Genomic DNA, 14,914 nt, shown 5'->3' with positions numbered 1-14,914 from the left:
TCCTCTAGGCAGTCACCTGGTCATAGAAGGAGATCGGGTTGGTCAAGTAGGACCTGCCTTTCACAAACCCATGATCCCCTGGTTGTCCTGTATGTGCTGTGTGATCACACTCAACATAATCTGCTCCATAACCTTCCCAGGCAACAAGGTCAGATTGACTGGCCTGTAGTTTCCTGGATAAATTCATTGCATTCAGGTCCCTAGGCATTCCAGTTATTATACGAGCTGAAGAGGTTCCTAGATAGTTCCTAAGAATGGCCATCTCAGATCTTGTCTCCAGCAGCAGCCAGCTGTGGATGCCATGGCAAGAACAGAGGACAAGAAGAGAACAAATCAATAAAAGCCTAATTTTTCATAAAACAAGCCATATTACAGTTCCTTTGCAAAGAATAAAAGATTCAAAGAAATGAAGCTGCAGAATGTTTGGCTGCACAGCCATTCACAGTATAGGAATGAAAGAGCTCACTTTTTCATTAGCCTTCTCAGCTCTGAAAACTGGAGTACTACTGGATTCCCAGTTTGGTGGAGATTACTGATTCTGAGACTAACTTTGTAGGCAGTGGATACAGGATGTATTTCTCCTAACTGGAAAAAAAAAGTTGAAATCAAAGCATGGTATTTTGGTCAAGTTCTTGATAAAAAGAGAGCAGGTAAGAATGCTACATAGCAGGGGCATTTAGTAAAGCTGTCAGTGTTTACAAACAGTAGTATTTTAATCCTTCTTGTATGTAGTTACTGTTAAAATTTCCTAATAATTGGATAATCAGCTTGAAAAGCTAGCCAATGGCAGCATTTTGTTTGTTTCATATTCACACTCAGTCCCAAATATTGTAGAGCATCTTGTGTAAGTGTTAAGCCTTCAGTCTGTGCTGTACATACAATATTTAGTCTCTGATGCAGACATTGCAGAAGAAGGGAATATAAACTCTCAATGTATTGTTTTAAAAGACAAAAATGAAGTTCAAATTACAGAGAATACAGATAAGTAGTTCTTCATATTTCCAATGCATTATAATGTAAGAAGGACAGGACTCGATGGTACAAACTTCAGACTGCATTAATTATTCTTAAATAAAATCACTTACGTGTCTTTTTCAAATACACTATGACAGTAAATGGCTAGTTAGCAGTGACACAAATTAAACCACTTTAATTATCCATGAACAAAAATGTAACTTGCATTAGTTACAGATTTCAATTTAACCATGTATTAAAAGAGGTGATATTCTGACAATGCAAACACAGTGTTTGGTTTTATGGCTTCCTTATGTTTGCACCTATGTACAAAATCTTTGTCCTGTGTAATTTACATCCCAGGTTCAGCCCACCACCATGGAAACCAGGATATCACCTTCCCTTAGCCATAAAGTCCTCCTCTTTACCATGCCCTAGTCTGGTGCAGCCTGGACCTGATTTAAACTGATTTAACTACGGAGTATTTTGCTGGGCTAGAGAGTTAAATCAGCTCAGGAAAGAGTCTCACATACACCAAAACAGGACAGTGAAAGGAGGACTGGCTCTCTGTTATGGATGGAGCCTGGGCAGAGTAGCTGGCTAATTTAGCTGTTAAAGTCAAATATCCACAGTCAGGTCTTATGAACTCCTCTCAGTTTATCTCTACAGCTATTTCTGTCAAGGTTATACTTCTTGCTGGTTGCAGCTTAGAGCTGGAATCACGTGGCATGCTTCAGTGAGTTGAATTCCACACAGACATGTGGATGACCTGATAAAGTTGCATTCAGAGGACTGGAGAGGGTCTTGCTCTTCTGTTTGCATGAAAGGAGACACTGCCTCTATTCTATTCATCTTATCACCACATGACCCTGAATTTTTAGTTAACAGAACAACAGAGTACTAAAATAGACTATTTCAATCATTATGCACACAATTATCAAAGTATATCTAACTGCTCTGTAATGTAGCTAAGTTGCTGAGGAACTATCACCACTTGACTGTTACACCTTTCTTTTTGTATTAAATCCTGAAAGGTGATACTCAGACTTCTTCTGAATGGCAGCTGTAGTCAGTGCAACTAAGATCTTAAAAACCCCCCTAAGTTTTTTAAGCAGAAATTAAGCTGAAATGAATAAATTTTCAGTGAAAACTCTACTCAGATTTGCTTATAACATTGACAATGGTATTTGATAGTATATGTATGGTTTTAAAATAGACTAAAGAAAGTATTTTTAGAAGTTTAATATTCAAAGAAGATATTTTCTTCAATTTACAACCTCCTTGTAAAGGGAACAAACTCTCTTTCTGAGAGCATAAGTACTCAGCTGCCTCATTCTTGCCTATCAGTTTGTCCTGGGTAATCCAACTGGGTATTCTTGAAAGTAAACAGTATAATTTACATAAAGCAATGAATGTCACTAAACTCATTACAGTTCTTACTAGTCTGGCCTCAATTCAACAGACAAACACAGATTTATCAGGTTTCGTATTTCCTTCAAAAGCAACATATAATATACTTTGTACAATCATAGGAGCAAAGCAGCCAATTAAATTCAAATTCCACAAAACTTAATCTAAAATCTCTATTGGTTTAGCACAGTTGATAACAGAATTGGTTTGCATTCTTACTATTCCAGTTACCAAAGTTCAAAAAGATTGCCACGAAGCATTATATTTTCCTGCTGCCAGCAAAATGACTGCAAAACCAGAAATGCCATAAAAACCTGGTAATGCAAGGATCCTACAAGACAGGGATAATTACTCTGTGAATCCCTATGGCCCTCAAATTCACAGTCATAAAGCAACATATCTCACTCTGGGAATCATACAGGCACAATTAGAAAATCAAATCCTGAACTGCTTGTAAGCGAGTTTTAGAAAAAGGCAAACTTTCTCTGCTTAGACTTCTGAATAATGAATTGTATTTTCAAATAAGTAAAACTACTTTTTGGAAAATAATTCTCCTGGTTCACACAGGTCTCCAGAAAAACCTGACAGATAATTTTTTACTTGCAACCCCGACACTGACCTCTCATACTTAGTTTTCACAGTCATTCATATACGTTTCGGGAGAGTAGCTTTCCTTTGTATTTCTCTGATAATTTGTGATCAGCAAAAAACAACTACTAAACCCACAAATCACAGAGAAGGGCTACATGATTATTTTTAAACAGGTCAAGATTGAGCTTTGGTTTAATGTCCTGGTTTTGGCAGAGGTAGAGTTAATGTTCATAGCTGGTATGGGTTTGGATTTGTGCTCAAAACAAAGTTGATAACTCAGGGGTGTTTCCAAAGTTTCTGAGCAGAGTTTACACAGAGTCAAGGCCTTTTCTGCCCCTCACCCCACCATCCCCGAGGAGGCTGGAGGGGCACAAGAAGTTGGGAGGGGACACAGCCACAACAGCTGACCCCTACTGACCCAAGGAATGTTCCAGACCATATGGCGTTATGCTCATCACGTAAAGCTGGGGGAACAAGGAACAGAGGGATGTTGGGAGTGATGGCATTTGTCTTCCCAAGTCACTGTTATGTGTGCTGGAGGCCTGCTTTCCTGGGGATGGCTGAGCACCTGCCTGCCCATGGGAAGTGGTGAATGAATTCCTTGTTTTGCTTTGCTTTTATGCGTGGCTCTTGCTTTACCTACTAAACTATCTTTGTTTCAGCCCAGGAGCTTTCTCACTGTTACTCTTCTGATTCTCCCCCTCACCCCGGGGGAGGAGTGAGCAAGTGGCTGTGTGGGGCTTTGTTGCCAGCTGGGGTTGAACCGTGACACTTCATTAAGAAGAACCCAAAGATAACCATTATTTACCACAATACAGAGGCTCCTTTCCAGTTCTATGTACTTTAATTATCAGCAGGACAAAAAGGTACATCACCGAGTTTTGAAGTAAAAAAAAAAAAAAAACAACAAAAAAACGACAAACTACCTGGCCCATTGTACAACTAAAGGTGCTAAACTTCATTTTGCCAAGACTTTTAGCTACTGATAGACCTAGTTCTGTGTTTGTGAAGTTGTAAACCCAGTGAGGATTTTTATTTTTGTACTGAACATCACAGATCGCTATCTTTCCAACACATTCCTCTCCCAGTACAAAGTCCATTAAATCAGTGATTGTCACTTCGTTAGTGTTTTTTTCCCCAATCCAGTGTTGCACATGTGTAAGCTGAAACAGGTGACTGCCACATGAGAGCCTGGGCAGATTTTTTAAGTATGGCAAGGTGGGTGGGTAGGGGGTCAGAAGTGGTTTCAAGCACTTCATTAACATAAGTTGTTAACACCGACGCACTGCAGGATTTGCAAGCATTGTGGTTTTTTTCCACAAGCTGCAATCCCTGAAAGGGACGATGGAAAAGGATGGGAATGTCCCATCTCTTGAGCAGCGGTACCACAAATCCCAGCTGCTCATCATGCTGTCCCTCCCTGGCAGGGCCGGCACAGGGCAGCTGTCCCCGTGTCCCCGCACACCAGCAGGCCCCTGATGGATAAACAACAGCCCTGAGGGTGGGCTGAGGAGTGCCAACAAGCTCCCGGGAGGATGGTCATCCTGATGAGCGCTGGGAATCAGGGAGACCTGCCAAGCACCCAGCTTGCTTTATCCTGCACCAGCTCCGAGCGTCCCCACGGACGAGGCTGCGGGGAGACTCGGCTGAAGCCAGCCAGTCTCTGTCATGGCCGTGTGAGGGCACTGGACACGCGGCAGGGGAGCGGAGAGCCAAGGCCGAGGGCACAGGGACACTTGTGCCGGGGGACCCCGAGCACGGGGGAGAGGGAGGGTCCTGTCATAGCGTTCCCGCAAGGGGGCGCCGCGGGGCTCCAACGGCGCGAACTACAGCTCCCGGCATGCAACGCGGAGGAAAGGCGCACGCGCATGCTCAAGGCTGCCGGCGGAACCCGCCAGCGTCACCCCTCCGGTTACGGCCGTAACCATGACCCTTCGCTCCTCTTTCGCACCCGGGGGTGCCGCCGCGACCGGAAATTCCCGTTGCCATAGCACCCGTCTCCCCGGCGAACGTCCCGCGTGTCCCCGGAAGGGGTTCCCTGTGGACACGGCGCCCGTCGCTCCCGGCAGCCGCGCCCCACGTGGCCCCGCCGCTCGGCGCAGCGGTCCATTCATTGCGGCCCGGGCCACGCCCCCCCACGCGCACCATTGGCCCAGCGCCGCCCCGCCCGGCCAATGGGCGCCGGCCACGCTCCGACCGCAGGAAACCGCACATGGAAAGCCGCGATTGGCGGCGGCGACCGCAGGCCCCGCCTTTCCAGGCTCCCCATTGGCTGTGTATTTGGCGTGGTGCGCAGCCATTGGTGGGCGCAGCGCGGCGCCCCCCGCCCGGGGGTTGATAAGGCGAAGGGGGAGGGCCGCGGCCGCTCCAGCGCCATCGGCGGCGGCGGCAGCAGCGCGGGTCGGGCTCGGAGCGGTGCCGGGAGCTCTTCGCTCGTCACCGCGGCTTCTTCGCTCGTCACCGCGGCCGCCATGAGGTCTGTGTGGGGGCTCGCTCTGGCGTGCGCGCTGCTCCTGGCCGGTGAGTGCCCGCGGGCTTCTAGAAGGTTCTGACGGGTTGGAGGGGGGGGCGGGTGTCAGGGTCCCGGCCAGCAGGGCCCCTTTCCCCCGCTCGCTGGGGTGAGGGGGATGGAGGCCGCTGGGGGAAGGGGAGACCCCGCGCTCTGCCCTGCGGGGACGGGAAGTGGTGCCGAGCCCTTGTCCGGGCCGGGCTGTCCCCAGGGCTGGGGCGGCGGGGGGAGGGGGCCGGGGCGGCTCATGCGCCGTCACGGGCGGGGGCGAAGGGGAGGGAGCGAGGGGGCGGCCCCTGCCCATCTCCCGTGTCTCCAGCTGGGCTCAACTTTCCGGGGGAGGGAGTGGTGGAACGACGGAGCAGAGCCGAACGCCGTGGGGAGGGGTAAGCGGGGAAGTTGGACGGTGCGGGGGCTCAGAGCATCGGTTTCCTTGTTTTCCCAGTGTCGGTCAGAGCCGAGGAGGTGGATGTAGATGGGACCGTGGAAGATGACTTGGGCAAAAGCAGAGAAGGGTCTCGAACTGATGATGAAGTTGTGCAGAGGTTGGTACGCGGGGCACTCGTGCTCAGTAATGCCTGAGGCCTCAGAAATGGGGAGGGACTGCTGTTCAAAAGAGAGATCTGGTCAGCTGGGGGAAAGAAAATACTTCTGGAAAAGATCCTGAAGTGACCCTGAGGACTTGGGCTCAGGAAAGCTCAACTTGGTTTTGTCCAATATCGATAAGCTATATAAAACCCAGTATGTTCATGGAGTTTAGTCTTGCATGTCATAAATGGCATCGGTGTAGCGCCTACTAATGAAATAGCTGTGTGCCCATGAACTACCTCATCTGTGAGGTGCACTGCATGCTGAGGATTGCAGTGGCTTTAACATATCTGAATTATTCCCTGGACTTCTTTTTATGAAAATGTCTCACTTGCAGTCATGAATTTTCACTCCAGTTCTAGGTTAAGGTTGTGCAGTTGAGGGTAGCTGCTCTTGCACTTAGGTCATTTCATCATGTAATTTTGGGCTACATCAGTGACAAAGGGTCTTCATGTTGTTTGAACTAGGCTGTTACTGCTGTTGCTTGATGATAAAATTAGTGATGCTGTTTGTGGATGAGACTGCTTGACAGGTTTTCGTTGTCCTAACAGAGAGGAAGAAGCTATCCAATTAGATGGCCTAAATGCATCCCAGATCAAAGAAATCAGAGAAAAATCTGAGAAGTTTGCATTTCAAGCAGAAGTGAACAGAATGATGAAGCTAATTATCAATTCTTTATATAAAAATAAAGAGGTTAGTGCCTTTATCAGTGGATCACGTTAGAACATGGAGGAGAGTGTGTGTGTGTCTCTTCTGGAATTCCTGACTACTGGTTTCTATTTCAGATTTTCCTGAGGGAGCTTATTTCAAATGCTTCGGATGCCTTAGATAAGATACGGTTGATATCATTAACTGATGAAAATGCTCTGGCTGGTAATGAGGAACTTACAGTCAAAATCAAGGTAAGATGCGTTAGATACAAACATCTCTTTCAGAGGAGTGATGGGAGCAATATAAAAAGATGGTCCATCATTAAATCTAAATGTTTTGGCTTCATACTGATGCAAATACAGACTAGGATCACATCAAGACCCTTGTAATTAGATTTATCAAAGACTACTCTTGTTTTAATGGTGAAAATATATTTCTGATTTTATAAAGAGTAACTGAAGTATTGGAATATTTGGAAGGGAGGATCTTTCTTATTTCTGTAGTTACTGCAAATTCCTTTTATTGTAGCCAGGCATATTTGAATGGGTAATACAGTTAGCCATTTTTAGGGGGCAGTGGGTTATGTATTAAGATTCAAAGTGAAGTCAAACTGCATTTTTCTTTATTTTTTTTCAGTGTGATAAAGAGAAGAACATGCTTCATGTTACAGATACGGGTATTGGCATGACAAAGGAGGAATTGGTTAAAAACCTGGGTACCATTGCAAAGTCTGGTACAAGTGAATTCTTAAACAAGATGACTGAAATGCAGGATGATAGCCAGTCAACATCTGAGTTAATTGGCCAGTTTGGTGTTGGCTTTTATTCTGCTTTCTTAGTAGCAGACAGAGTTATTGTCACATCAAAACACAACAATGACACTCAACATATTTGGGAGTCAGATTCAAATGAATTCTCTGTGATTGATGACCCCAGAGGGAACACTTTGGGACGTGGCACAACCATAACGTAAGTACTAAGTTTCTTTGGATTTAAAATAAGTTGTGTGGATACAGTTTTCTTATTAAAATGTGCAAGTGACTTCAGCATTGTGACTCATAGTATTTGATTCTTGTAATACAGCTTTATTGAGTTTAATAGAAACATACAGATTGTAAACTGCATCCAACATAAGAAAACCATGCGCATCCTAAGAACTGTCAGCAAGTAATTCTGGACAGTTCAGCTGCATGCAGGCTCATTCAGTTCCTCAACACAACTGGCAAAACCTACACAGTGACTGTAGACCTTTGTCTTGGAAACTGGCTGCTATTTATATACCAGTGAGACTGGCCTGATGCAAATTTCAAATTAGGGGTAGATTGACAGTCCTATTTTCATTGCTTTCATGAGCAGATACATTTACTTGGTCTGGGTTTAGAGGCTGTTTTCCTGGAGAAGGCACTTAGCATGAAAAAGTTGGTCTTGTTGCTCTAGTTCCAAGCAAAGCCCGTGAAAGCGCATCAAGATCCTGATGAGTACCAATATGATTTAAGGTTTTCCTGTAGACTTTTGGATACTGTGTTCTGCCTCAAGTGATGAAAACAATAGCCCTTTGTCATTGGAGTAGTTCAGAAGGGATTATATTTTTTAAGGGATTCTTTGAGCTGAACTTATTAAAGCTGACTTGCATAAATCTGAATTGCTATAGCTGCCACAGGAATATGCATCTTCTATAAAACTACGTCAAAATACTTGTCTGGCACTTAAACTGAAGGATTTTTTTATTTTCTTTAGCCTTGTCTTAAAGGAGGAAGCATCTGATTATCTTGAGCTGGATACTGTGAAAAATCTTGTAAAGAAATACTCACAGTTCATAAACTTCCCCATCTACGTGTGGAGCAGCAAGGTAAGGCAGCATTTAACTGAGCCTTGCACAGTATGAGCTTGGGTTGTGACAGCTGTCTGGCCAGATCTTTCAGGAAGGGTGACGACATGTCAGAGAGCTGCTACTTGTCTAATTTCCAAAATTCTTCTGTTCCTGACTCTTCTGGCTCGTATTTTACTACTTAGTTTCTCTCCAAAAATTGGTCTGTTGCTAAAATCACAAATTTTAAAGGAACTTGGTTTTATTCTGACTCAAAGAACTTTATCAAAGGAAAAAGACTGCTGATTACTAGGAAGGATTGTTATTCCACTGGCTTTGTTTGGTAGATGGAAGCTTTAAGTTTTCAAATGGGGTCATAGTAGGTGTCCTCCTAAAAACAGGGCATTGTCTTAAATGTTAGACCTGTTCTGATGTTTTCTTGCTGTAGCACCAGTTTAAAATCCACCAAGTTTCTGATTAGCTTTATGAAAAACTTAAATTTGAGGATGGTCATCTCCCAGTTTGTTGAAGGAAAGTGTGTATTCATGAAAATTTAACAAAACAGTATAGAGAAAAGTTTGCAATAGACAAATAGCACAAATCTAACTAGTGCTGTGAGAGATTAAGCTGTTTGAGAGAATACTAGAACATACCTGGTAGGAAGTCAAGGTGTTCAAATCCCCACTTTCAGTTGTCTCTTTAGACAGAGACTGTTGAAGAACCCATTGAAGAGGAGGAAGCAAAGGAGAAAGAAGAAACAGATGATGATGAAGCTGCAGTTGAAGAAGAGGAGGAAGAAAAGAAACCAAAAACTAAGAAGGTAAGCTTTGTTAAACTTGGGGTTCTGGAACTCAGATGGTTCACTGATTTTGCAGAGGTGCATTTCAGTAGTGTGTGCTCTCAAGGACCAGTCCCTTTTAAGTGGAGATGTCTTGGCAGGATAGTAGATTGTAAATGAAACAGACTTGGTTGAGGTCAGGCAGATGACTGACAAGAGCCTTGTGGGGCAGTGGTCACAGAGCTAATTATAAGTATTTGAGTGAACTGCTTGAAATGGTAGCAGGCTTCAGTAAGCTGACACTGACTAGTTTAAGTATACTCTGCTGGGAAGCTTTTTCCAGAGCGGCAGTAGAACAGAAATACTGGTACTCAGTGAATGTGTTAAATGTACATAGAACAACATAATACAATGTCGACTAAACATTTGTTCCCACATGTTGCACTAATGCATATACTTGATAGAGAATATCAAGGCCATTGCACAATTTTGTAAATTAGCATATTTGGTGTTTTTTGCATGCTATTTTATGTGTTGGCTTCAGTGGAGTGTCTTTAATTGACCTAAGCTGAAGTAAAGAATGAGTCTCTTCATACTGTGTGGTGTTTACTTACCTAGGTTGAAAAGACTGTGTGGGATTGGGAGCTAATGAATGACATAAAACCAATCTGGCAGAGACCATCTAAAGAAGTTGAAGAAGATGAATACAAAGCTTTTTACAAAACCTTTTCCAAGGTAAGCTCTGAGCCTCAAGATGATTCCAAAGCAAATGGTTTGCTCTGGTATCTCTTGCTTTGTAAATAAAACTGAACGCTTATAGGATGGGCTGTTTCTGAAGAATTAATTAGTTGCTGTCAGTAGACGGAATTGCGGAGTCTGGAAGGTTATAACATCTCAGTCTGGAGTTAATCTTTTTTTCCGGAGAAGATGTATTGACACCCAAGTGTTGAGTGGCCTAGGTTTGCGAAGTAATATGGTCCATCTTATGTGAAGCTTGCTGGTGTGTCTAAATGTTAACAGGAAAACTTATATTTAGTCTGAATGGTGGTGCTTGTTGCACATGGTGGAAGAAAAAGGGAGGTACAGCTTTCTAGAAATGTCTTTGTGTCAGTACAGTGTAATGTGTTAACTTGGGAGTCTCTTAACTGTGCTTTGATGATATTATATTGGTTATTGTGCTATTGGCTATCTTTTTGTGATTGGCTTGTTAAAAAATAACAAAACTTAGTAGGTCCTTAGGAAGGTTATTTTTGTGAGTAACTAGGCTCTTGTAATTTAAACTCTTGTCTCCATGATAGATTCTAACAAAGCATGGTTAGGTAGATTAGCTGCAAAATAATGGCATTTATTTGACAAACGAAGGTTATTACTGGAAATATATTAACTCTGATATTTTCCCCATGTCATTTAAAAGCATTTTCTCTCCACAGGAACATGATGACCCGATGGCATACATCCACTTCACTGCTGAAGGGGAAGTAACTTTCAAATCCATCTTGTTTGTACCTAATTCTGCTCCACGTGGACTGTTTGATGAATATGGATCCAAAAAAAGTGATTTCATTAAGGTAGGACAAGCAAGTGTGTGGACATGGTTTCATGTAAACAAAAAGTCGCTAAGTAAGTAACGTGGCTGCTGTCTTCTCTTTTAATTCAGCTGTATGTTCGAAGAGTCTTCATCACTGATGACTTCCATGACATGATGCCCAAATATCTTAACTTCGTTAAGGGTGTTGTAAGTATTAAATGTCCTACTATCATTTGATTATTTTTTTTAATCTTTAAATGCTGTCATGTGTACTTAAAATTTGCTTCCTCAATTAGGTGGATTCTGATGATCTTCCTTTGAATGTATCCCGTGAAACACTTCAGCAGCATAAATTGTTAAAGGTAAGCTAAATGATCTTAATTTCTTCCATTGTAGCACATGACTGTAGCAAGCCTTAGGAGAATAACAGCTTGTTTCATTTTGTTACATAAGGACTGTGAAATTAAACTACAGGAAATTCACACATTGCTGTTCTCAAAATACCTGTGTCTGCTTTAGATCAGAGACACAAAGTGTTTGGAATCCGTTCTTTTTAGTGGGGTTGAATTGAGGGCTCTTCCAAATGCTTGTTGTTGTAACTCGATAATGCTGCTTTTTTTAGGTGATCAGAAAGAAACTTGTTCGCAAAACTCTTGATATGATCAAGAAAATTGCAGAGGAAAAATACAATGACACATTCTGGAAAGAGTTTGGTACTAATGTAAAGCTTGGTGTTATTGAGGATCACTCCAATCGTACACGACTGGCTAAACTTCTTCGCTTCCAGTCCTCTCATCATGAGAGTAACCTCACAAGCCTTGATCAGTATGTGGAAAGAATGAAAGAGAAACAAGATAAAATCTACTTCATGGCAGGGGCCAGCAGAAAGGAGGTATGTGAGAGTGAAAGAAAGAAGAAAGGGGTAAAAAATATTACAGCTTCTAGTTTTAGTACTATGAACATTGTGAATTATGTATTTGCTGTAAATTTGGAGCCTCCATGCTTATGTTGCTACTGCAGTTCAGTTTTTCTTGTACCAACATTTGTTAAATAGTTGTACAGGTTTCAGTAGCTGCTGATACAAATGCAATTAAACTGGAATCTTATGTGTTTTGTCCTCTTAGGCTGAGTCCTCACCATTTGTTGAACGTCTGCTGAAAAAGGGCTATGAAGTGATCTATCTGACTGAACCTGTAGATGAGTACTGTATTCAGGCTTTGCCAGAGTTTGATGGCAAGAGGTTTCAGAATGTAGCAAAAGAAGGAGTTAAGTTTGAAGAAAGTGAAAAGTCTAAGGAGAGTCGGGAAGCCTTGGAAAAGGAATTCGAACCACTTCTAAACTGGATGAAAGACAAAGCTCTGAAAGACAAGGTAAACTATTCTGTTACATGTAGTGGTTATTTTTAAATGCTGTTGTACTTGCTACAATGCACCTTGCAGATTATTTGAGCATGGACTTGACAGTAGCTTCTCTATCTCTATGGATAAACATGCTTAATACCTTTATTTCAGAAAGATACTGAGTTAGAATATGATCTTAGATGTTTTTCACAAAATATTGAAGTGACCGAAATTTCAGAGTTATTTACTGTATTTACTGTATAAGCTATTATCTCTGAAAATTAAGGCACTTATCTTCCCTACAGATTGAAAAAGCTGTGCTATCTCAGCGTTTAACCCAGTCTCCATGTGCTCTTGTGGCTAGTCAGTATGGATGGTCTGGTAACATGGAAAGAATCATGAAGGCTCAAGCTTACCAAACTGGGAAGGATATATCCACAAAGTAAGCTTTCAGTTATGTAGCAGCAGACATGAAATGCAGTTGATGGCCTCCCTTGCTTGCTGTGCCCATATCAAGCTTCCATCTGGTTCAGATGATCCTTGGTGTTTTTAAGGTCACTTATAACTAAGTTAGTCTCCATTATAGCCTTACATTTTTTAATTCAAAGCTCAGTATGTAGAACTGCCTGGTGAGCAAGACTCATCAGTGACATTTGCTATCTGTCATTTGTTGACAAGAGAAGATGAACTTAGTAGCTTGAGTGTTTTTAGAATTAAGCTAGTATTAAAGTGGGACGGGGGGAATATACTTGTTGCTGTGACTGTCACCAGTGTTCATGGGTTTAAAGATGTAGTTGGGTCCTGTACTTTAAAACTTAGTGATGTGACTTCTCTTTTTCTCAGTTACTATGCTAGCCAAAAGAAGACATTTGAAATTAACCCCAGGCATCCACTGATCAAGGACATGCTCAGGCGAGTCAAGGTAAATAAATAACAGTAGTGAAACATTGACTACTTGGCTGCACACAGCCTAATTAACAGGTCTGTTTTGGTTTTTCATATTCTTCCACATTAGGAAAATGAAGATGACAAAACTGTTTCAGATCTTGCAGTGGTATTGTTTGAAACTGCAACTTTGAGATCAGGATATATGTTGCCAGACACTAAGGAATATGGAGACCGAATAGAAAGAATGCTTCGTTTGAGTTTAAATATTGACCTGGATGCAAAGGTTAGTTTGTCCTCAACTTGGGGCTGATAATGGACTTTACTGTTGCTACATCTAAAAAGTGCAGCTCCTTGATTCACATGCATTCAGTTAAATGTATCCAGCTTCCTGCCACGTAAGTGGGCCACCAGAAGCCCAGCCATGAATCTGGACTTCCTACTCATGTTTTCCCTTCCCCACCTCTTCTTTCTAGTTGCTTGAGATTCTGCTACCTCGTTACGCTTCTCAAGTGTTGTCCTGTCCCTAGCTAAGTGGTGGTTCTACAGGAGTAAATTAGGGATCAAAGGCATGTGTGCCTATCTCTTTAATGGAGAAATTTCTAAGTGGATGTAAGTGATATGGGTTCTCTCATAATGCTGTGCAAGAACTTATCCTGGGTATTTTGCTGGAGAAGGCATGACAGTGGGTCAGTGCTAAACAGAACTTGCTTTCTCCTTCAGGTAGCTTGGGACAAACGTTAGGATATTTCCATAGCCTGTATTTAGCTAGTCCACAACTAGCAAAACATCCTAAACAAGTAAAGCAAATTGCTTGTGACACTCATACAGGTGGAAGAGGAACCTGAAGAGCCTGAAGATGCAGCTGAGGACGCAGAGCAAGATGAAGAGGAAGTGGATGCCGATGCTGAAGACAGTGAAACACAGAAGGTAGGGTTTTGTTTGACACTTTCTTGCCAATATTTATGTGCAGTTTTGTCTGTGGTGCTTCCTGGAAATAAATTTGTTCACTTTGTTCATGACACTAGATTTTAGTGTGAGGTTTTCCAGGCTTTTCTTGGAGGGAGGTGGAAAAAGGCAGCACAAATTCCATATCAAACTGTATTGTAAGAAGATGACACTTGGATAAGGTGGAGCTAAATTAAGCTTAGGAGATAAAAGCTTTGGATTATCTGTGATATTTCCACAGCTTGCAGACAAAAACAAAGATCAGCAAGAATGTAGTTTTTCAAGTGCTTTTACAATACAGACTTGTAGCAAGACTACAGACAGCAGCATTGCTTCTAAACAGTTCAACTATCATGTGAAGTCAGCCTTCACTTAGTTAATGGCTGCAGTTTTAATGATGTCTTGATGGATATGCTAAACCCTTCCCATACCTTAGTTTCTTGGGAAAAGACCTGCAAGATGACCTCTTGTGACTAGTGCAAATCTATAGCTTACAGAGATGTAATTTCCTACAGGAGAATGCTTATTGTACTATAGCTACTTAACTTTGATGCAGTATAACCTGTGATTACAGTAATACAAAGTTTCTGTTCTCTGGAACAGCTCTTGTAACCTTTTTCCACTTTCAGAAAGCAATATACTGATTCTTTCTTTGTCTTGACAGGAATCCACAGATGTGAAAGATGAACTGTAAACTACACTCAACTACTGTCCTGCATTGGGGGGTTAAGAGGGAATGTGAATTAGATTGTTTTGGTTTTTTCCACTGTAAAATGTTGAGGGATGGTATGGGGTTTAAGGGTAAAGGAGGGGTTTTTTTTAAGTTCACTTTTCTAAAAACATTCCTCATGAATGTAAATTTGTATTATTTAACTGACTTGGTGTAAAATCTTGTCATGTACAAAATAAAATGTTCCCAAACACCA

General features: G+C 42.3%; 1 protein-coding gene across 1 annotated transcript; it reads left to right on the top strand.

Annotated features, from left to right (window-relative positions):
- Positions 1-5,325: 5,325 nt before the first annotated feature.
- Positions 5,326-14,914, top strand: HSP90B1 (heat shock protein 90 beta family member 1). The gene is made up of 18 exons (XM_017804669.1): positions 5,326-5,475; positions 5,910-6,009; positions 6,604-6,745; positions 6,838-6,954; positions 7,340-7,671; positions 8,440-8,551; positions 9,213-9,329; positions 9,906-10,022; positions 10,718-10,855; positions 10,945-11,022; positions 11,112-11,177; positions 11,438-11,707; positions 11,940-12,185; positions 12,461-12,597; positions 12,999-13,077; positions 13,171-13,326; positions 13,872-13,970; positions 14,653-14,914. The coding sequence occupies exons 1-18, from the start codon at positions 5,427-5,429 to the stop codon at positions 14,680-14,682; spliced, it is 2,385 nt and encodes a 794-aa protein (XP_017660158.1). The 5' UTR covers positions 5,326-5,426; the 3' UTR covers positions 14,683-14,914.

The sequence above is a fragment of the Lepidothrix coronata genome, unplaced genomic scaffold, assembly GCF_001604755.1.
Source record: "Lepidothrix coronata isolate B3197 unplaced genomic scaffold, Lepidothrix_coronata-1.0 Scaffold10, whole genome shotgun sequence".
Classification (NCBI taxonomy): domain Eukaryota; kingdom Metazoa; phylum Chordata; class Aves; order Passeriformes; family Pipridae; genus Lepidothrix; species Lepidothrix coronata.
This window is presented reverse-complemented; position numbering and strand designations above follow the sequence as displayed.

Excerpts from the sequence above, each read along its gene's own strand:
- HSP90B1 (XM_017804669.1), top strand. The coding sequence starts at position 5,427 with ATGAGGTCTGTGTGGGGGCTCGCTCTGGCGTGCGCGCTGCTCCTGGCC. Across the intron at positions 7,672-8,439 it reads GGACGTGGCACAACCATAAC|CCTTGTCTTAAAGGAGGAAG; the intron begins GTAAGTACTAAG and ends TATTTTCTTTAG. Across the intron at positions 13,971-14,652 it reads AAGACAGTGAAACACAGAAG|GAATCCACAGATGTGAAAGA; the intron begins GTAGGGTTTTGT and ends TTGTCTTGACAG.